General features: G+C 42.9%; 1 protein-coding gene across 4 annotated transcripts in view; it reads right to left on the bottom strand.

Annotated features, from left to right (window-relative positions):
• The window catches only part of LOC143804772 (saccharopine dehydrogenase-like oxidoreductase), a 193,010-nt gene that overhangs the window by 70,862 nt on the left and 97,757 nt on the right, over window positions 1-24,391 (bottom strand). For all 4 annotated transcript variants that reach the window (XM_077283172.1, XM_077283173.1, XM_077283175.1 and 1 more), the window contains exon 7: window positions 15,704-15,821. In XM_077283172.1, the coding sequence (XP_077139287.1) occupies window positions 15,704-15,821 (118 nt within the window). The remainder of the gene's footprint in view (window positions 1-15,703; window positions 15,822-24,391) is intronic.

The raw sequence follows: 24,391 nt of genomic DNA, 5'->3' as shown, positions 1-24,391 counted from the left end.
GGCAGAGCAAAGTACTGCAGTGCGCAGGTGCCGGGCCTCTCTGACCTTTCCGGCGCCTGCGCACTGCAGTACTTTGCTCTGCCCTCAACAGGGCAGACAAAGTACGCCTGCGCCGGAGCCGCGGCGTAAAGACCCGAAGAGGACGTCATGGAATGAACATGGGAGGCGCCGGAGCGGACCTGAGACGCCCATTTGACCAGACCTCAGCAGGACCGCCCCTGTGTGAGTATAATCTAACGTCTTTTTCTCCTCTTTCAGGTAACATCGGGGGCTTATCTACAGCATTACAGAATGCTGTAGATAAGCCCCTGATGCCGGTGAGCTTACCTCACCAGCCATTTTGGGGGTGACAGGTTCCCTTTAAGGGTATCACCCTATGTCTATATCACCTGAATAAGCTGTTGTTCCTGGCGATGGCGTTGCTTACCATGTATCACACTATGTGAATTTGTCGCCCTATTTCACCTTCTTCCCCAATTTGGTGTTATGTAATTTTAATACTTTGTTAATAAAATTTATATAAATCTTTTTGAAATTTGACCTTTGATCATCTTTTTTCGTTTTGGTTTAGTATGAGACTGTGTATAGAGTGAGGCGCTGCAGGTGGAGGCTGTGTCTAAGGCCACATTCACACGTTCAGTATTTGGTCAGTATTTTACCTCAGTATTTAAAAGCCACAACCACGAGTGGGAGAAAAATACAGAAGTGGTGACGTGTTTCTAATATACTTTTCCTCTGATTGTTTTTCTCCAAGTTTTAGCTTACAAATACTGAGGTAAAAATACTGACCAAATAATGTGTGAACGAGGTCTAAAGGAGAAAAGTGTGGTGCTGCAGAAGACGTAGGCTGTGTATATGATACGCTTCATTGCAATTAGTGCAATTTCTCTCGGGATCAACTGTTTCCAATTGTATATGGAAGAGGAGTGTGAGGTACTGCAGGAGTAGGCGACTATAAAGGCTCAGGCACAGTCCTTGAAAGTAGTAGGGATCGATTTGCAATCTCCATGCTTTTCCCGTGGTCAATTTTACGTGGCCTGTTCAAGAGTTGGAACTGCCAAAAATCTGTTCATCTTTGCACCGGAAGGAAAAATCAAAAATGTTGTTTATCAAAAGGCTGAATGAGCTGAAAATAAAATCCTATCAATACTTGGGTAATCATTTAGTTAATTTGTGTTGCAAATCTGCAGTGGTGAATATATGATGTGAAATGTTTTTATGTGCAATATAATTTGTTCTAACTAACCACAGTTAGTTACTATGCCCGGGCATCGCCGCACTCTTCAGCTAGTTTCTAATAAAGGACTTTATTCTAGCTGTATCTTTATTTACCATACAACTATAGGATTAGTAATAGATAGGTGTCTTACAGACGCCTCTCCATTACTAACCCGGCTTGATGTCACCCGACAATACAAAGGTGACATTAATCCCACAAATATGAACCCCACTTGCCACTGCTACAGGACAGGTGGGAAGAGCCAGGCAAAGCACCAGAAATGACTCATCTAATAGAAGTGCCTTTTCTGGGTGGCTGCGGGCAGCTATTTTTAGGCTGGGGGGCAATATCCATGGCCCCTTACCAGCCTGAGAGTACCAGCCCCCAGCTGTGAGCTTTAGAAAGGCTGTTTGTCAAAAATGAGGGGGCCCCATGCCATTTTTTTAAATTATTTATTTAAATAATTAAAAATACGACATGGAGACCCATCTATTCTTAATAACCAGCCTTGCTGAAGCTGACAGCTGAGGGTTGCAGTCCCCAGCTGTGAATTTTACCTGGCTGGTTATAAAAAATACAGGGGAACCCACACAGTTTTTTTTTTTAATTATTTATTTACAGTGCAGGAACGACTGATGAATACTCCCATCCCCCACTCCTGCTCTCACTGTTATTAGCAACAGCAGGTGTCAGCTGATGGGAGCTGTAGTCCCATCAGCTGATACCAGTGACCGGAGTTAAACTTCATACCTCCGATCACAGCTGAACGCTCACACTGTCTTTTGACAGCGTGGAAACCACAGCTCTCTGGCCGATCAGAAGCGCTACGCCGGTGTTTCCCATGCTGTCACATAGCATGGGAAACACCAGCTTTTGTGCTGTATATGTTCGGCTATATTTGGTGATTAAATAAGCGAATATTGCAAATTCGGTGATCGTGAGCCAAATCAAATAATCAAATATTCGCTCATCTCTACTTATGACAGGTCATTTATCCCTCATTGACCTGCTCCAATTTTACATACTGAATATGTTATGGTTTGGAAAAAAAAATCCAAGTATCATGCAGGCGCTGGCGCTGTAGCATGATCGCAGCTAAAATATCCATATTTTTATTTTAGTGATATAAATTGATTGAGAAAAAAAATTCTTTTTCAAAATGGCGCCTGCACAGTAGCATTATTCGCAACACGATAGATACTATTACGCAGGCGCCACTGCCATTTTGATAGAGGAAAAAAATTGTCTCCATCAAGATAGCCCTGGCCGCGCCTGCGCGGTAGCATCAATCGTGTTCCAAATTATACTACTGGCGCCACTTTGAAGAAGAATTTTTTTTTTCAATCCATAACATACACAGCATGTAAAATAGGGGGCAGGTCACTGAGGGATCAGTGACCTGTCATAAGCCCATAAGGATGAATATGTAAGCAGAGCACCACATAAAGCTCCGCCCACAGACCCTCCCCACAGGCCGCCCCAAAGCACGAAAATCTCATTAACTGAAAACAAAAGGTTAAACAACAACCACAAGATGAGTTTCATCAACCCAGGTATCATTTTAATCAGTATAATGGCACCAACCTTACACTGTTCTTAAGTTACAGTCAGTACAGGTTCCCTTTCAGGGTATATAATCTAGCAGTTGATGCACAGAAATATTCTAGAAATGAAAACGTGAAAAAAAATGGATCTGATTGTTGAAAATAAGTGAGTTATAGGCATGATTACAGTAAAAAGTTAATGCAAAGTTGCTCTTTAAGCTCATGTGGTTTAGTCGTGTTCATTCTGTGTACCCATTTAGCTTCTTTAAGATTTTCTGGTCTCATTTATCACCTCTAAATGGGGAGCCAGCACCTCTATAACACAAATATAGACCGTGTCTAGCCTTCCTCCATGTATCTCCTTAACATTTGGGGTAGTATGATCATGTCCCCGATCCTTGATCCGTTATCTAAGCACTCCAATGGACAAGTGCATTTAAAGGGAACCTGTCACCTGAATTTGGCGGGACCAGTTTTGGGTCATATGGGCGGGGTTTTCGGGTTGCGCAGGCGTGTACTCCGGAGGACAGAGAATGAGCTTCAATCCAATATTGCGGCCAGCATGCAGCCAGCGGGTAAGGAAAGGGTGAATCAAACACCCGAAAACCCCGCCCATATGACCCAAAACTGGTCCCCTTTAAATAGACAAACAACACCCTCAGTATTAGTTAGCAAAAGAATGACAATGGTATTCACGTTCAGTTGTCGCTCTCCTGAAAGCACTGATTGTTCTTGCATTCTCCACATCTACATGTCCCCATGGCTCTGTTCTACTACCAAGTGCCTGTAAGGGTATGTGTCCACGTTCAGGAAACACTGCGTCAAAAACGCAGCGTCCAGATGTTACAGCATAGTGGAGGGGATTTAATGAAATCCCGTCTCCACTGTGCATTAAAAAACGCATGCGTTTTTCCCGCAAAAACGCACATGCGGTGCGTTTTTTCAGAACGCAGCATGTTGCTACAATGAGCAAAACACGCAGGAACACCGCAGGTGACCTGCCAGTGACCTCAGGTGCATTTTTGGTCAGGATTTTACCTGCATAAAATCCTGACCAAAGCCTGAAGCAAACTTGAACGTGGACACATACCCTAACTTTCTCATTTGTGTGATGACTTCTGTACTAACTGGTCTTTGATTGACCTACAGTCATGGCCAAAAGTATTCACACCCCTGCAATTCTGTCAGATAATACTCAGTTTCTTCCTGAAAATGATTGCAAACACAAATTCTTTGGTATTATTATCTTGATATAATTTGTCTTAAATGAAAATAACACAAAAAGAATTGTTCTAAAGCCAAATTGGATATAATTCCACACCAAACATAAAAAAGGGGGTGGGCAAAAGTATTGGCACATTCGAAAAATCATGTGATGCTTCTCTAATTTGTGTAATTAATAGCACCTGTAACTTAGGCTACTTTCACACTAGCGTTAACTGCAATACGTCGCAAATGCGTCGTTTTGCCGAAAAAACGCATCCTGCAAAAGTGCTTGCAGGATGCGTTTTTTCTGCATTGACTAACATTAGCGACGCATTTGCGACGCATTGCCACACATCGCAACCGTCGTGCGACGGTTGCGCCGTGCTGTGGCGGACCGTCGGGACCAAAAAACGTTACATGCAACGTTTTTTGCTCCCGACGGTCCGCTTTTTCCGACCGCGCATGCGCGGCCGGAACTCCGCCCCCACCTCCCCGCACTTCCCCGCACCTCACAATGGGGCAGCGGATGCGCTGGAAAAATGCATCCGCTGCACCCGTTGTGCGGCGGAGACAACGCTAGCGTCGGGGACCTCGGCCCGACGCTAGTGTGAATGTAGCCTTACCTGTGGCACCTAACAGGTGTTGGCAATAACTAAATCACACTTGCAGCCAGTTGACATGGATTAAAGTGGACTCATCCTCTGTCCTGTGCCCTTGTGTTTACCACATTGAGCATGGAGAAAAGAAAGAAGACCAAAGAACTGTCTGAGGACTTGAGAAACCAAATTGTGAGGAAGCATGAGCAATCTCAAGGCTACAAGTCCATCTCCAAAGACCTGAATGTTCCTGTGTCTACCGTGCGCAGTGTCACCAAGAAGTTTAAAGCCCATGGCACTGTGGCTAACCTCCCTAGATGTGGACGGATATGAAAAATTTACAAGAGATTTCAATGCAAGATTGTGCGGATGTTGGATAAAGAACCTCGACTAACATCCAAACAAGTTCAAGCTGCCCTGCAGTCCGAGGGTGCGACAGTGTCAACCCGTAGTATCCGTCGGCGTCTGAATGAAAAGGGACTGTATGGTAGGAGACCCAGGAGGACCCCACTTCTTACCCCGAGACATAAAAAAGCCAGGCTGGAGTTTGCCAAAACTTACCTGAAAAAGCCTAAAACGTTTTGGAAGAATGTTCTCTGGTCAGATGAGACAAAAGTAGAGCTTTTTGGGCAAAGGCATTAACATAGAGTTTACAGGAGAAAAAAAGAGGCATTCAAAGAAAAGAACACGGTCCCTACAGTCAAACATGGCGGAGGTTCCCTAATGTTTTGGGGTTGCTTTGCTGCCTCTGGCACTGGACTGCTTGACCGTGTGCATGGCATTATGAAGTCTGAAGACTACCAACAAATGTTGCAGCATAATGTAGGGCCCAGTGTGAGAAAGCTGGGTCTCCCTCAGAGGTCATGGGTCTTCCAGCAGGACGATGACCCGAAACACACTTCAAAAAGCACTAGAAAATGGTTTGAGAGAAAGCACTGGAGACTTCTAAGGTGGCCAGCAATGAGTCCAGACTGAATCCCATAGAACACCTGTGGAGAGATCTAAAAATGGCAGTTTGGAGAAGGCACCCTTCCAATATCAGGGACCTGGAGCAGTTTGCCAAAGAAGAATGGTCTAAAATTCCAGCAGACAATTGTAAGAAACTCATTGATGGTTACCGGAAGCGGTTGGTCACAGTTATTTTGGCTAAAGGTTGTGCAACCAAGTATTAGGCTGAGGGTGCCAATACTTTTGTCTGGCCCATTTTTGGAGTTTTGTGTGAAATGATCAATGTTTTGCTTTTTGCTTCATTCTCTTTCGTGGTTTTTCATTTAAGACAAATTAAATGAAGATAATAATAACAAAGAATTTGTGTTTGCAATCATTTTCATGAAGAAACTGAGTATTATCTGACAGAATTGCAGGGGTGTCAATACTTTTGGCCATGACTGTATACTTCCTAAAAGTTATTTCTGGGGAAGGGGGTATAACATCCCTTAAGTTTGGGTTCGCCTTAAGAATGTTCCAAAGTCTAGTCAACATATTTCTAATTCCTTGTGATCTGTCATCATAAGTTTTTATCGCCTGAACAGACTGTTTTGTTTCACCCTCTGGATCCCGGGGTCTTAGCAGGAATAGACTGTCACATTTCTTTGCACTCTGGTAGGCCTCCATGAGCACAGGTAATGGATAACGGCCCTGCAAAACATCTTGTGCTTGTTCATGATAAACCAAATTAGGCTGCTTTCACACATCAGTTTTTTTGCCATCAAGCTAAATCCGGAGAATTTTTTAAAAAAATGGATCTGGCGAATCATGCCTCCGGATCCGTTTTTTTCTCATAGACTTGTATTAGCGCCCGATTGCAACGGAAGGCATCATGTTACATCGGGCGAAAATTGTTTATCCGGCGGCCGGAAAGAACGGACAAAGTTAAGTTTTTTGTCCGCGACAAAAAACGGACAGCGCTGAATCCGGCGTTTGCTACACCGGAAGCCTATGGGCGCCAGAAGGCGCCGGATCCGTCAAGCAACAGATTCCATTTTTTTTTAACTGTGCATGCTCCGATACAATTGGCCAGCCCCCAATTAGGAAAGGTGTATTTAAAGCCTGCTAATAGGGCTTCACTAATCCATTTACCAGCCAGCAAACAAGCAAGACACAGACCTACCACCAGAGCTGAAACCTGCCACCAGAGCTGAAAACTGCCACCAGAGCTGAAACCTGCCACCAGGGCTGAACCTGCTACCAGAGCTGAAGCTGATGCCATATATATTTTTTTTTTGTTTATGTTCACATAATATATACACATATATATATATATATATATATATATATATATATATATATATATATATATATATATATATATATATATATATATATTTTTCATTACTATGTAATTTTTGTATAACAGGAAGCTGCAGCATCAGAGGTGCTTCCAGAAGGAGACGAACGGGGTGGAGCAATACCCAAAGCGGGCTCTCGATTGGTAAGTTTCTTACATGCATCGCGGAACCACATCATCACAGACATCACAGTACACACAACACATAAAAACAGATCATTACAGACATCACAGTACACACAACACATAAGCACATGTTTGTTTGTTTTTTGTTAGTTTTTTTTTTTTTTTAGTCTTCTGATTCTGGGGCTCGCTCTACAGATCCTCAAAGTGCCCCCCAGGGTCGTCGGCGTGAGCGTCAGGGTGGTCGCCATCGAGTAAGTACCTTTTTTTTTTACACTTCATGTTGATGATTTCAGTGTATTGTTATTGTTTTTTGTGTTTTTTAACAGGCTTCACAGTGTGCTCCGGACTCTGACGGTGAGGCCATCTAGGCATCGACCTTCTCATCGATCTAATCCGAGAGCGGGAGCCGCTGTGGAATATGGGGGACCGCCACCACGCAGATATTGGTGTTAGGCTGCCGTCACACTAGCAGTATTTGGTCAGTATTTTACATCAGTATTTGTAAGCCAAAACCAGGAGTGGAACAATTCGAGGAAAAGTATAATAGAAACATATGCACAACTTCTGCATTTATCACCCACTCCTGGTTTTGGCTTACAAATACTGAGGTAAAATACTGACCAAATACTGATAGTGTGACGGCAGCCTTAGGCTACTTTCACACTAGTCCGTCAGGCCCGACGTACCGACGGACAGTGTGTTAATGTAGCGCAACAGGGGCAGCAGATGCAGTTTTACAATGCATCCGCTGCCCCATTGTGAGTTCCGGGGAGGAGGGGGCGGAGTTTCGGCCGCGCATGCGCGGTCGAAAATGGCGGACACGAGGCACAAAAAAAGTTACATGGAACTTTTTTTGTGCCGACGGTCTGCCAAAACACGACGCATCCGTCGCACGACGGATGCAACGTGTGGCAATCCGTCGCTAATGCAAGTCTATGGAGAAAAAACGCATCCTGCGGGCAACTTTGCAGGATGCGTTTTTTCTCCAAAACGACGCATTGCGACGGACAGCAAACAACGCTAGTGTGAAAGTAGCCTTACCCGTCGTCTCTGGGAGGAAGTATGCCACGAACTTGTGGACCATTGGGAGGACCTTGATGTTCGGGCCCAGAAGTATTCGCAGTTCAGTAAGTTATGTTGCTGGCTGTAATGTGTTGTATACTAACCAATTTGTGCTTTCACTTTACAGGGGAAAGAGTTATCAAGCGGTGGCGGTCACTCAGGGATCGCTTCAAGAAGGAGCTCAACAAGGAGATGCAGGCCCCGAGTGGATCGGGAGGACGCAGGAGCAAATACAAGTAAGCTCAAGCCCTGTCGTTCCTCCGGTCAACTATGGTGAGCAGAAGGTAAATATTCCCCACCCCATTGACTAAGTAAAAATGTTTACATGTGTAACCTTTTTTTTTGGTTTCAGCCAGGGCCAAGCAATAACAATATATTAAGTACATTTTTTTTTTCTTTGCTCCACAGCACCATCTGCAGCACTCGGGAGCCTGCAGTGTTGAACCCTTCTGAAGAGATCCCACAGGAGTCCGCCACCGGGGGCCACTTCGACAGTCCCGACCCATCTGCACCTTCCCAGCCTTCCCTCACATCTGGTCCTTCGGTCCCATCTACGAGCGCTGGAGCATCGTGGCAGACTTCGGTACATGAAGCTGCTGGTGAGGATGTAGCTTTTCCTTTACCCCACCCATCTGATACTGCTGCCACCTCTAGAACACCTTTGGGTTCTGGGCAGCAGCGCCAGAGAGGTCAGGAAAAGAGCTATGCGCCCGAGTTCTTGCATCTGAATGCAGCCTTCCAGAACTGTCTCAAACTGTTGTCTGAGCAAATGACTGCAGGATTTAATATGCTCAACAACAGTATTCTCGAGTTGCACACACGTCTGGATAGGATGCATTCAGATGCAAGTAAATCGTCAAATCACTCCTTTTTCCAGGCAGTACTCGAGCACATAGACAAGCTATCTCCTGACCAGCAGATGCATGTAATGCAAGCCTGCCAGTTTGCCCTAGCGTATATTACCTCCCAAGCCCCTCCACCCGCCACAGTAGTTCCTCCCGCACCTGCCCCCCTCCAGCCACTGTCCCTCCTCCCCCTCCTATACAATACCAGCTTCCTGCCCCGTACCAGCATCCTGCAACATACTAGTTCCCATCCACATCATCTGTGCCTCCACTCCCTGCCCAACCTGTACAACCTGCCCACTACCACCAGTCTCCTTTCACACCCATCATTCCCCAAACACAACCCTCTTCTCCACCCACCACCTCTTCTGCCTCCCAATCCATCCACTCCTCAAAACTTCCAAATTCCCATCTCTACTCCCGGTTTTATGTCCACCAGCTCTATTTCTTTCTCCACCCCTTCACCCCTCCAGTATTATACTCACCAAATGCCTAATTCCACTGAATCCATCGTCTCCTGTAATAAAACAAAAATAAAAAACAACAATATTCATCACCTGTCCGTCTTGCTGTACCATGGCATAATCCAAGTCTGGGGGATGAAAAGTTTTCAACCTGGATGGTGGCAAGATGCGACCGTCCAGGCTGAGAACCACTGGTGAATGAGCTGCTGCGAGCGCACCATCATTGACCAGCGGTGATATCGAGATTACCGCCCATCAGTGAGGCTGCGTTCCAGTGACCGCCGGTCAGTGAGGCTGAACTGCGGTGACCTCAGCACCGTGGGAAAAAAGTCAGTCATGAGGTCACAAAGTTCAACTCAATGAGTTCACAGCAGATCACTGTTAAGTCACTGAGCTTGAACTGCAGTGACCTCATGACTTACTTTTTCCCAGTGCTGAGGTCACCGCATTTCAGCCCAGCTGGAAATGCAGCCTCGCAGACCGGAGGTAACCTCAATGATTTCACAGCTGGTCAATGATTAAGCAGTGGTTCTCAGCCTTGAACGTTGCTTCTGGCACTGTCCAAGTTGAAAACTATTTATCCCCTAGACTTGGATTACAGCATGGGACAGAATGACGAACAGGTGAGGAATATTGTTATTTGTTTTTGTCTTATTACAGGAGGTGAGGGATTCAGTGGAATAAGACATTATACTCACCTAACTGTGTTTGATATTTTTAAATAAAAATGGAAAAGTGTTTTGTTTTATTTCTAATAAAGGACTTTATACTTGCTGTGTCTTTATTTACCATATACCTATAGCATTAATAATGGAGACGTGTCTTAAAGACACCTCTTCGTTACTAAGCCGTGGGATTGATGCCACCAGACAATACAAAAGTGACATCAACCCCACAAATATGAACAGCCATCGCTACAGGACAAGTGGGAAGAGCCAGACAAAGTGCCAGAATTGGCGCATCTAAAATTTCTGGTTGGCTGCGGGCTTCTATTTTTAGGCTGGTGAGGGCCTATATCAATGGCCTCTTACCAGCCTGAGAATACAGCCCCCAGCTGTCAGTTTTAGCAAGGCTCGATGTCAAAAATGGGGGGCCCACACCGTTTTTTTTAAAATTATTATTTATTAATTAGCGACAGCAGGTGTAGGCTGATGGGAGTAACAGTCTCATCAGCTGCCGCCTGCTGTCATTGTTATCACTTGAATATAACTCTCACCATTCTTCCCTGCTTGCGCTTATCGTAGGCAGAGCAGGGGAGAATAATGAAAGCCATGTTCAGCATCTGGCGCTGAGGAACAGCATTAAGTGTACTGCTGCTTCCATGGCGCTCGTGCGTGTGGTACTGATGCGGCACATGGTTGCCAAACGTGTGCTGCAAGTATTACACACATGGACACTGTCATCTCCAGTACAGTTTTCTTCCAGTACTGGAAAAAACAGACGTGTGAAACTGGCCTTAAGGGAGTAAGGATGGCAACGCTCGCATAAGAGTAGATGGTTAATAGACGCAGATTTCTTAAAATGTACGGGTCCCCAAGTGTTCCATTTGATCTTTGTCAATAAGGATATCCAGAAAAGTTATGAAGTCCTGTTTTATTCTCAGATGTAAATACTTAAGAAATTTGTAGTGGCATTAACATCCCATGTACGTGATTTAGGGAACTAGAAGGTACCGTAGATAGAGAAATCAGACTCTGTGTCACACACGGGCTGTGAAAGTCCGGTGGACGGCACAACACACACACATACAATGGGATAGAAAAAGGGAGAGGAAGGCCCAAACAGTAAGGAGCGAGGGATGGGGCACTACCTGACAACAACCTGTGCCTATCCATAAGGTCCCCTAATGCCCTATGCGGGTCCTTCCCACTTCCGCCATCATGTGCCTAGTCCTTAGCTGTCACCTAACAATACCCTGGCTAGACAGCGAATGGAAAAAAGAAACTTAGCTCCAGCCTCTACTGCCAAACTCCACAGCGCAGAGGATATGGAATCAGGAAACCAAACTCCACAGATACAGCAGACACACCGCTGGCACCAGAGAGCTGCAAAATCCTAGGTTGATCTACATAGACAAACTATTACCAACAGTCAGCTGATGAGTCATGTGACTGTTTAAAAGATGGTGTAAGTGGTCACCACCCACATCAGCTGACCAGTAAGAAAGCAGCTGCCTGCAAGGAAACTGACATTAACCTTTGCTGGTGCAAAAGTAAAAAAAAGTTTAAATTAAAGCAGAACCAGAACGGTCACGACTCCTAAAAAGAGTCGTGACACTCTGATGTTGAATAAGAAGGTCTTTTTCATAAACTTTTTTTTTATGAATGAATGAGTAACAATTCCTTCAGGCACACTCAAAAATATTGTGGAAAACCTTCCCTGAAGAAAAGCTGTCACGGCTGCAGAAAGAGAACCAACAACATATTAACGCCCCTTGATTTTTAGAATAGAATGACCACATTCTTTTGGACAGATTTTTTTTTTAACTTACTTTCATCACTTAAAGGGAACCTATCAGCAGGACTGTGCACAGTAACCTACAGTGTCAGGTCGGCGCCATTATACTGATTAAAATGATACCTTGATTGATGAAATCCGTCTTATGGTTATTCTTTAATCTTTATTTTCAGTTTGTAGTTAATGAGATTCTAATGCTCTAAGGTGGGGTTGGTGTATGTGGTACTCTGATTAGATATTCATAATGCAGACTGCTGACAGATCACTCATTCCTCAGTGACCTGCCCCCTAGTTTGCATAATGAATACCCAACGTACTGAAGAAAGAGACAAAAAACGCTTCTGCAGGCAGGTGCCAGCTGTGACACCTGCTCTGCAGCATACTCGCATGTTTAGTGTGGCAAAAATAAATTTTTTTGATGTTATCCAGCTATGAAAAAAAAAACCGTTTGAAAATGGCGCCGGACGCACCTGCACAGCATTAGCAGCCATCGGTGTCGCAATCCAATAGCTACTACTGCGCAGGCGCGGGAGGTGTCATCTTACTGGAGAAGAAAAAAAAATCCTCCTCCATGATGGCAAGATGGCGCCACCCGCGCCAGCGCAGTAGCAGCTATCGGTGTCTAGCTGTGATTTGAGAGCTGCTATTGCGCAACTACAATGTTTCACAAGTTAGCCTTCATGTTATATAACCCTAATCTTAAGAGTTTGAAAACGATGCTGGTGTTGCACTCTCCTCGCTAACTGAAACATATTTCCAACATTAATCACATGAACAACGTGAATACAGAAACAACCAGAGATAGTTTTTAAAGTTATAATTTTTTTGGTTGGCACCTAGCTTGGATGTGCTGGTCTTTTTCACTATTTGTATCTAACTCTTTTTGGACATGTGCACTCCCGCTAGTGATTTTAAGAAGTTAGTTGGTCTATTTCTGACCCATAAATTGTAGGCTTTTTTTTGCCCAGGAGAGGTGACATATCAGGACAGGGACCCAACAGTGAAGGACGCCTTGACATGGCAGTTGGGCGCACATATATTGGCCAATTTATGCGCTAAGTACCTTCTTTTTCACTCTATTTTTCATAGCAATCTTGCAGATGAATATTTCATATACAGTTATACTCAAAAATTTACATACCCCTGCAGAATTGTTGATTTCTTGGCTTTTTTTCAGAGAATATGAATAATAACACTAAAACTTTTTCTCCACTCATGGTTAGTGGTTGGGTGAAGCCATTTATTGTCAAATTACTGTGTTCTCTCTTTTTAAATCATAATGACAACCCAAAACATCCGAATGACCCTGATCAAAAGTTCACATACCCTGGTAATTTTGGCCAGATAACATGCACAGAAGTTGACACAAATGGGTTTGAATGGCTACTAAAGGTAACATCCTCACCTGTGACCTGTTTGCTTGTAATCAGTGTGTGCATAAAACTGAGTGAGTTTCTGGGATCCAGACAGGCTCTTGCCTCTTTCATCCAGCCACTGACATTTCTGGATTGTGAGTCATGGGGAAAGCAAAAGAACTGTCAACAGATCTATGGGACAAGTAGTTGAACTGCATAAAACAGGAAAGGGATACAAAAAGATATCCAAGGAATTGATAATGCCAGTCAGCAGCGTTCAAACTGTGATTAACAAATGGAAAATCAGTAGCTCTGTAAAAACAAAACCACGGTCACTTAGACCAACAAAAATGTTGTCCACAACTGCCAGGAAAATTGTTCGGGATGCAAAGAAAAACCCACAAATAACATCAGCTGAAGTACAGGATACTCTGAAAACTAGCAGTGTGGCTGTTTCAAGATGCACAATAAGGAGGCACTTGAAGAAAACTGGGCTGCATGATTGAGTCGCCAAAAGAAAGCCATTTCTGTGCAAATGCCACAAAGTACATCACCTACAATATGCAAAACAGCACAGAGACAAGCCTCAAAACTTCTGGAACAAGGTAATTTGGAGTGATGAAAAAATTTAACTTTTTATCCACAACCATAAACATTACATTTGGAGAGAGGTCAACAAGACCTATGATGAAAGGAACACCATTAATACTGTAAAGCACGGAGGTGGATCGCTGATATTTTGGGGATGTGTGAGCTTCAAAAAGGCACAGGGAACTTGGTCAAAGTTGAAGGAAAGATTAATGCAGCATGTTATCAGCAAGTACTGGAGGCAAATTTGCAATCATCAGCCCGGAAGTTGCGCATGGGACGTACTTGGACGTTCCACCATGACAACTATCCAAAACACAAGGCTAAGTCGACCTGTGATTGGCTACAGCAGAACAAAGTGAAAGTTCTGGTGTGGCCTTCTCAGTCTCCTCACCTCAATATCATTGAGCCACTCTGGGGAAATCTCAAGCGCACAGTTCATGCTAGAGAGCCCAGGAATTTACAGGAACTGGAGGCTTTTGCCAAGAAGAGACCACCTGAGAAAATAAAGAACCTCACCCACAATTACCACAAAAGACTTCAAGCTTCGGTGGCTCAGTGGATAGCTCTGCAGCCTTGCAGCTCTGTAGTCCTGGGTTCTAATCCCACCTTGGACAAAATCTTCAAGGAGTTTGTATGTTCTCCCCGTGTTTGCGTGGGTTTCCTCGGGGTACCCCAGTTTCCTCCCACATTCCAAAGACATACTGATAGAGAATAAACCAAGAGAAAATTGAGTACATGTCCATAAAAATTGAAGTTTTATTAACCATAAAAAATGACATACACAGATTTAACAATACTACAGAACATACAAGAGAATTTATGCACAGGGTGGGTAGCACAGACTAACACAGACTGGTGCTGTCCATCACCGACGCCATATGTAAAGAGATCATATGCCTATATAAGTATATATCTGCAGAGCACAGAAAAAAGTGGAAAATAGATAAACTGTATAGAAAAACATGGTAAAGCCCTGTACACAGGCTACTACCCAAGGTAGCTATATGTAAAAATCCATTCCTATGCTCTTACCAACAAGCAGGCGTCAGACCAGGACAGCACCGTTGCCCCAACGCGCGTTTCGCGTCGGCTTCTTCAGGGGGCCGCCCCTGAATATGGCGTCGGTGATGGACAGCACCAGTCTGTGTTAGTCTGTGCTACCCACCCTGTGCATAAATTCTCTTGTATGTTCTGTAGTATTGTTAAATCTGTGTATGTCATTTATTATGGTTAATAAAACTTCAATTTTTATGGACATGTACTCCATTTTCTCTTGGTTTATTCTTTAGTAGGAGTGTCCTTTTTCAAAAAATTCTTTTGAGTCCCCTCTTGTCTAGGCTCCCCCACTCGGGTTGTGAGCATGTGGGTGAACTCTGGATGGTTATTCTTCTTTTTCTGGGGTTTATTTAATACTGATAGAGAATGTAGATTGTGAGCCCCAATGGGGACAGCGATGATAATGTGTGCAAACTGGAAAGCGCTGGGGAATATGTTAGCGCTATATAAAGATTATTATTATTATTATTATTATTAAGCTGTCACTGATGTTAAAGGAGGCAATACTTGGTATTAAGAAATGGGGCATGTAAACTTTTGAACAGGGTCATTAGGATGTTTTGGGTTGTCATTATGAATTAAAAAGAGAAAACACAGTAGTTTGACAATAAATGGCTTCACCCAACCTCTAACCATGTGTGGAGAAAACGTTTTGGCTTTATCATTCATATTCTCTGAAAAAAAGGGTAACAAAGCAAAAATTCTGCTGGGGTATGTAAACTTTTGAGCTCAAGTGTATACACTATATATAACGCTTTCTTTCCTTTTTTCCCCATTTTCTATGGCAGTAATGCAGTTTTGATGTTTTAGACTACAGTAATCATTCTTGGTAATTCATGGTGTAACCTTTATAGTTTTTCAAGTAATACAGAAACAACCAACAGACATTACTCACAGGAGTCTCCTGCAGATTCTCATAGAGATAACGTTGGGTCCTCTCCACGACAGCAGCATCTGATCCAGGAAAAGGAATGGAATACTTCTGCACCTCATTACTATAAAATATTGCACCCCTGCAAAACAAAGTGCAAACTAGTGTATACATGTGTGTATATGTATGTACTGTATATATATATATAACAACAACAGTAGAATAGCCTAGTCTTGCATGAGTCTACTCGGTTTAACCCCTTCATGACCTTGGGTTTTTCCGTTTCCATTTTTTGCTCCCTGTCTTCCCAGAGCCTTGACTTATTTATTTTGGCTGTGTGATAGTTTGTTTTTTTGTGGGATGAGTTGTATTTTTGACCGACACCATTAGTTTTATCATATCGTGTACTGGAAAAGTGTTAAAAAAAATTGCAGTGCGGTGAAAATAAAAAAGTGTAATTCCACAATTGTTTTTTCTTTTAACATGTTTCACCAAATACTAAAAGTGACCTACTGTTATGATTCTCTAGGTCATTACGTGTTCGCAGATACCAAACATGTATAGGCTCTTTTTTATTTAAGTGGTGAAGAAAATCTAAGGTTTGCAAAAAATAAATGTCGCCATTTTCTGAGACCTGCAGCGTCTCCATTTTTCCGGATCTGGGGCTGGGTGAGGGCTTATTTTTTCCACGCCGAGCTGATGTTTTTATTGATACCATTTTGGGGTAGATACGATCTTTTGATGGCCTGTTATTGCATACTATTGCAATGTTGTGGCGGACAAAAAAACCCCGTAATTCTGGAGTTTTGATTTTCTTGTTACGAAATTTACCGATCGGATTACTTTTTTTTATATATTCATAGATTGGTTGATTCTGATCGTTACGATACCAAATATGTGTATTTTAAATTGTTTTATTTGGATTGGGTGGAAGGGGGCTGATTTGAACTTTCATATATATTTTTTCTAGTTCAAACCTGCTTCAATAGTCTCCATGGGAGACTAGAAGCTGGGATCATCTCTGCCCTTTCTGTGTGTAGCGAAAATGATAACCTGCTTGAGAACCGGTGGCAGGCATTTAACATGTTAATAGCTGCAGGTGGATCGCGACTGTTAGGAGCACATGATAGTTCATCAGATCAACTGTCATGTGCAGGAAAACATGCGGGCTCAGCGCAGGAGCCCGCATGGAGTGCAGAGACATGACCTACGAAGTACCTATAAGTCACAGGTTGAGAAGAGGTTAAAGGTACTGGGTCAGCACAGAATGACTGTTCAAACCAAGTATTGGCACTTGGTGCTTAAAGACAGGGCCGATCATTTAATCCCTTCACCACCGTGCGATTTTCTGTTTTTTTTGTGGTTTCATTTTTTGCTCCCCTTCCTCCCAGAGCCACAACTTTATTTTCCCATCAATATAGCCATATGGGGGCTTGATTTTTGCAGGACAAGTTGTACTTTTTTTTTTTACATCTCCAGTTGTGGCACTATGATATTTAACTTCAGTTTTTCTTTCATATTCCGTTTTTTGATGACTATGTTAAGAAAGTTGTATCCCAAAAGAACAGATACCCGATGTAAAATCTTCCAAAGTTCCCGATTTACCCATGTGGCACATTTGGGGCAGATTGGTCCAAATGTTTGGTCGTAAATTATATTTTGCTTTCATGTTCCATGTTTTTGCGAATATCTCGAGAATGCTTATATATTCTTTTTTGGGGGGCAAAATGATACAGTGACCAACGACCTACTAACCGCCAAGAGCAAACAACACTACTCTGTCCTCCTCCTCCTGGACCTGTCTTCTGCCTTCAACACTGTGGACCATTCCCTCCTGTTACAGATTCTCTCATCTCTTGGCATCACAGACTTGGCCCTATCCTGGATCTCATCATATCTAACAGACCTGACATTCAGTGTCTTCCTCTCCCACACCACTCCTCATCTCGCCCCCTGTCTATCAGTGTTCCCCAAGGCTCAGTTCTAGAATCCCTACTCTTCTCCATCTACACCTTCGGCCTAAGACAGCTCATAGAATCCCACGGTTTAAAATATCATCTCTACGCTCATGACACGCAGATCTACCTATCTGGACCTGACCTCACTTCCTTACTGACCAAAATCCCACAATGTCTGTCTGCTATTTCAGCTTTCTTTTCTGCTCGCCTTCTAAAACTGAACATGGACAAAACAGAATTCATCATCTTTCCTCCACCTCACGCTACCCCTCCACCCGACCTATCCATCAATGTCAATGGCTGCCCACTTTCTCCAGTCCCGCACGCTCGGTGCCTCGGGGTGATCCTTGACTCTGCCCTTTCTTTCAAGCCACATATTCAAGCCCTTGCCTCCTGCCAATTCCAACTCAAAAACATTTCCTGGATCCGTGCATTCCTTGACCATGAAACCACAAAAACACTAGTGCATGCCCTTATCATCTCCTGCCTCGACTACTGCAACCTCCTACTCTCTGGCCTTCCATCTAGCACTCTGGCACCACTCCAATCCATCCTAAACTCTGCTGCCCGACTAATCCACCTGTCTACCCATTATTCCCCAGCCTCTCTTCTCTGCCAGACCCTTCATTGGCTTCCTATTGCCCAGAGGCTACAGTTCAAAACACTAACAATGACATACAAAGCCATTCACAACCTGTCTCCTCCATACATCTGTGACATGGTCTCCCGGTACCTACCTACACGCAACCTTTGATCCTCTCACGATCTTCTTCTCTACTCCTCTCGCATCTCTTCCTCACACAACCACATCCAAGACTTCTCCCGTGCTTCCCCTATACTCTGGAACTCTCTATCCCAACACATTAGGCTCTCACTTACCACGGAAACCTTCAAAAGGAACCTGAAGACTCACCTCTTCCAACAAGGCTACAACCTGCAGCGATCTTCTGTCTGCTGAACCGCCGCATGACCAACTTTACCCTCTCCTAGTGTATCATCAGCCATCCCCTGTAGACTGTGAGCCCTCGCAGGCAGGGTCCTCTCTCCTCCTGTACTTGTGTGTTCCTTGTTTTACTCATGTTTATTGTACTTTTTTTTATATTTGCCCCGTTCACATGTAAAGCGCCATGGAATAAATGGCGCTATAAAAATGTATGATAATAATAATACAGTCCTACAGTTATGAAACCTATTTCCCCAAAGGCAGAACACAAAAAATAATATGTAGTCTATGGCCAAACTGTTGAACCAATCTGACCCAAAATTGCAAAATGGGTATATCTGGTGCTTCAGAAAGTTTCATATCAGGTTTCAGCTCTCTAAGACTTACTGTTATTGACCTGGTGTAAAACCTTTGATGTGCCAGATTTATCCATATAGCCCATTTGGGGAAGATTTGGTCCTAACTTTATATCTAATTAATATTTGCTTTTGGTTATGTTTTTGGCAAATATGTCGGCAATGTTAGGTCCTAGAAAACTGAAACCAAGAATAAAACCTTTGGAAGCACATGATTTACCCATTTGCAAAATTTAGTGAAGATTGGTCCATTAATTTGCCCATGCAAAAATAATAGACAACAGAGATATATATTGTTAGTAATGGCACACATCAATATAAAATTGTATCAGTGCACTTAAAAAGTGCAGCGATATAGTGGTGTTTCAGCAACATAAAGACAGACTTTTCTGAAAAGGTTCTCATAGTGCCCTACTCTGTAAACGCCAAAGACCAACTGCTGAGTAATGTTATTCTTACAAGAATCTGATGAGTAAATACTTTGTATGCCATTTATCCTGTTTTTATTTAAAAAAAAAAAATATCTGGACTGACAAAATACCAATTGTGTAAAACCTCTTCTATGATCAGTGACATTTGAGCGGAGGTGAGGTGGGGGTTGTTTGATATCTGATGAACAGGTCTTTTCCCATGTATAGATTACTGAATGCAAAAAAGGGCAGAACAGTAGAATATTTCACAATTTATATTTAAAATATATATCAAATATATATCAAAAGATCAAATCTATCGGAGAATTAAGTGGCTGGGATCCAGGAGGCCAAATCCTATACATAAGGAGTATGTACTTGGCTTTGGACAGATTTGGGGCAATTTCTTAGGTGACCCCTAAGAAATTGCCCCAAATCATAAGTAGAGATTATTTCCTGGATACCCCAAGCTTTATACTTTCTCCTGGCCATAGTACTGCCTTATCTTTACTCATTCCATGTGTCAGTCATGTATGTTACTTTGTTTCTCCCTTGTCTACGCACAATTTAGTACAAGATCTATGTAAGACAATCCTAATCGTTTCATCACATTTTTGACACTCTAAATGTGGAATGTCATTTATGAATTTTGATAATACGTATTATTTAACATTGGTTTAAATCATGTTCTAAATGAAAATTAGTATTTTACTTATTTTTTCAATATTTGACTCTCATGGTCCTTTAGATAGGTTTTATCAACTTTGCTTGGCATGAAGGCAAATTCCATTTTCATGTTTTTTTTTCTTCCTTGAGTATCTGACTACATTGCACACGTCAAATTGTCTGTCAAGAAGACCGAAACTGGTTTGCATTGGAAAGGGGATAAACCATAATGTAAAGATGGACAAATACTATTGGGACAAGGGGATCAGAATACATAATACAGGGGTTCTTCATTAAACAATATTAGATCTCCCAAACACAGAACACAATGTATGAACGCCGATAACACAACAATCACAAGAAAAGAGGAGTCAAAGCTCCTCGAGTGAATGGAACAATTGCACGCATGTGCGCTTAGTACTCATATACAGTGGGTATGGAAATTGTTAAGACCCCTTTAAAATTTTTCACTCTTTGTTTCATTGCAGCCATTTGGTAAATTCAACAAAGTTCATTTTTTCTCATTAATGTACACTCTGCATGCCATCTTTACTGAAAAAAAAAAACAAATGTACTACTTTTTGCAAATTTAGCAAAAAAACAACAAAAACAAAAATATCACATGGTCATAAGTATTTGGACCCTTTGCTCAGTATTAAGTAGAAGCACCCTTTTGAGCTAGTACAACCATGAGACTTCTTCGGAATGATGCAACAAGTTTTTCACACCTGGATTTGGGGATCCTCTGCCATTCTTGCTTGCAGATCCTCTACAGTTCCGTCAGGTTGGATGGTGAACATTGGTGGACAGCCATTTTCAGGTCTCTCCAGAGATGCTCAATTGGGTTTAGGTCAGGGCTCTGGCTGGGCCAGTCAAGAATGGTGACAGAGTTTTTCTGAAGCCACTCCTTTGTTATTTTAGCTGTGTGCTTAGGGTCATCGTCTCGTTGGAAGTTGAACCTTCAGCCAAGTCTGAGGTTCGGAGAACTCTGGAAGAGGTTTTCATCCAGGATATCTCTGTACATGGCCGCATTCATGTTTTCTTCAATGGCAACCAATAGTCCTGTCTTTGCAACTGAAAAACACCCCCATAGCATGATGCTGCCACCACGTTTCACTGTTGGGATTGTATTGGTGATGAGCAGTGCCTGGTTTCCTTCACAAATACCACTTATAATTATCACCAAAAATGTCTATTTTCATCTCATCAGACCAGAGAATCTTATTTCTCATATTCTGGGAGTATTTCATGTGTTTTTTAAGCAAACTCTATGCGGCTTTCATACGAGTCTTGCACGGAGGAGAGGCTTCCGCCAGACCACTCTGCCATAAAGGCCCGACTGGTGGAGGGCTGCAGTGATAGTTGACTTTGTGGAACTTTCTGCCATCTCCCTACTGCATCTCTGGAGTTCAGCCACAGTGATCTTGGGGTTCTTTACCTCTCTCACCAAGGCTCTTCTCCCATGATTGCTCAGTTTGGCTGGACGGCCAGGTCTAGGAAGACTTCTGTGGTCCCAAACTTCTTCCATTTAAGGATTATGGAGGCCACTATACTCTTAGGAACCTTGAGTACTGCAGAAATTCAGTTGTAACCTTGGCCAGATCTGTGCCTTGCCACAATTCTGTCTCTGAGCTCCTTGGCCAGTTCCCTTGACCTCATGATTCTCATTTGGTCTGACATGCACTATGAGCTGTGAGGTCTTATATAGACAGGTGTGTGCCTTTCCAAATCAAGTCCTATCAGTTTAATTAAACACAGCTGGACTCCAATGAAGGAGTAGAATCATCTCAAGGAGGATCACAAGGAAACGGACAGCATGTGACTTAAATACGAGTGTCTGAGCAAAGGGTCTGAATACTTATGACCATGTGATATTTCAGTTTTCCTTTTTTAATAAATTTGCAAAAATGTCTACATTTCTGATTTTTCAGTCAAGATGGGGTGCAGAGTGTACATTAATGAAAAAAAAAATAACTTTTTTGAATTCACCAAATGGCTGCAATGAAACAAAGAGTCAAAAATTTAAAGCAGTCTGAATACTTTCCGTACCCACTGTATGTAGTGAAAGGTGTAGTGGTCACACATGCTCCTTACTTCTCCACCCACACAGGGGCCTTAAAGACCCCCAGCAATTACCGTATATACTCGAGTATAAGCCGACCCGAGTATAAGCCGACCCCCCTAATTTTGCCACAAAAAACTGGGAAAACTTATTGACTCGAGTATAAGCCTAGGGTGGAAAATGCAGCAGCTACCGGTGAATTTCAAAAATAAAAATAGATGCTCCATACCATTCATTATTGCCCCATAGATGCTCCATATAAAGCTGTGCCATATATAATGCTCCATACCATTGATTATTGCCCCATATATTATATATTATCCATATATAGCTGTGCCATATAGAATGCTCTGCACCGTTCATTATGGCCCCATAGATGCTCCATATAAAGCTGTGCCACATATACAATGCTCTGCACCGTTCATTATGGCCCTATAGATGCTCCATATAAAGCTGTGCCATATATGCTCTGCACCGTTCATTATGGCCCTATAGATGCTCCATATAAAGCTGTGCCATATATGCTCTGCACCGTTCATTATGGCCCCATAGATGCTCCTTATAAATCTGTGCCATATATGCTCTGCACCGTTCAGTTTGGCCCCATAGATGCTCATTATAAAGCTGTGCCCTATATGCTCTGCACCGTTCAGTTTGGCCCCATAGATGCTCCTTACATAGCTGTGCCCTATATGCTCTGCACCGTTCAGTTTGGCCCCATAGATGCTCCTTATATAGCTGTGCCCTATATGCTCTGCACCGTTCAGTTTGGCCCCATAGATGCTCCTTATATAGCTGTGCCCTATATGCTCTGCACCGTTCAGTTTGGCCCCATAGATGCTCCTTATATACAGTGGTGTTCAAAAGTCCTGCATAGGTATAGGATAAATTGATTTTTCAAGTTTTAAACGTTTTCTGTCGAATATCTTCAATGCTAATATGACATATTATATATGGTTTTGTTCAGAATACAATTTTGCATTCTCTCCCTGTAATATTTTTAGCTTTTGAAGCAGTTTTGCCTGATATTATTGCAACAATATGGGAATTGAAAGCACAACTAAATATTGTACAGCTTCAGATCCAAAATTAGCCAATCACAGATGAGGTTCTTGTGACCAATCATAACCTGGATATGGCAGCCAATCACATTACATCCCATCTGCTGCTTTGTTTGTTTGTTTTATCTGTTGGTCTATCTAGCTGAATCATACTGTAGAGTTTTATGATGGGAGCCTTCAGATTTTTGTCAGCGGAGGATCGTGTGCGAGTTGTGGTGCTACATGAAGAGGGTTATACTGGCCCCCAGATCGCAAGGAAGGTCGGCTGTAATCAGAGTACAGTCGTAAGAATTTTGCAGAAACATAAGCAGCTTGGAATTACCCAGGACAGGCCCAGATCTGGTCGGCCCAGAAAGTCAACTAAAAGGGAGGATAGAGTACTCATAAGAACATCCCTTGCCAATCGAAAACTCACCTCTCCTCAGCTTCTGCGAGAATGGCAAGAAAAGTGCAATATTGAGGTAGCAACATCAACTGTTAGGAAGAGATGTTTGGAAGCAGGATTGAGAGGGTGCAAGGCCCGAAAGAAGCCATTGATGACATCCATACAAAGACAAAGGCGAAAACTGTGGGCATTGAAATATTTAAAATGGAGGAAGGAGGAGTGGGAAAAAGTGCTATTTAGTGATGAAAGCACTTTTTGCATTTTAGGAAATGATGGCAAGTCTTATGTGAGAAGGTTCCCACATGAAGAGTACAAGCCAGAGTGTTTGAGCTTCTCTGTGAAACATCCGATGAAAGTAATGGTCTGGGGCTGTATGGCAGCCAATGGTGTTGGAAGGCTTCATATTGTGGAGGGTATGGTTAATGCAAAAAAATACATAGACATCCTTAATAAGAAAATGCTTCCTTCTGCTCAACACCTCTTTTCAGGGGATTACATCTTCCAGGATGATAATGCTCCTTGTCACAGAGCTAAGACAGTAACGGAAAGGAAAAAAAAGAACAAGGTGGCTACTATTGACTGGCCAGCTCAGTCCCCGGACCTCAATCCAATTGAAAATTTGTGGCACAAGGTATCATTAGAGATATCTAGAAAACAGCCAAGGACCAAGAGTGAGTTGATTGAGGCTCTGATACAGGCCTGGAACCACATCATCACTCGTGAACATCTGCAGAAGCTTGTTCACTCAATGCCACAGAGATGCAAGCTGGTGCTCAAGAGCAAAGGCTGGCCAGTAAAGTATTAGAAGCTAAAGATGCACTCTAAAGGCCCTTTTCAGGACTCTGAATTAAATAAAAAATAATAAATCTTA

The sequence above is a fragment of the Ranitomeya variabilis genome, chromosome 2 (genome assembly GCF_051348905.1).
Source record: "Ranitomeya variabilis isolate aRanVar5 chromosome 2, aRanVar5.hap1, whole genome shotgun sequence".
Taxonomy (NCBI): Eukaryota; Metazoa; Chordata; class Amphibia; order Anura; family Dendrobatidae; genus Ranitomeya; species Ranitomeya variabilis.
The sequence above is the reverse complement of the archived record's forward strand: the minus strand, read 5'-3'. Positions and strand labels throughout refer to the sequence as shown.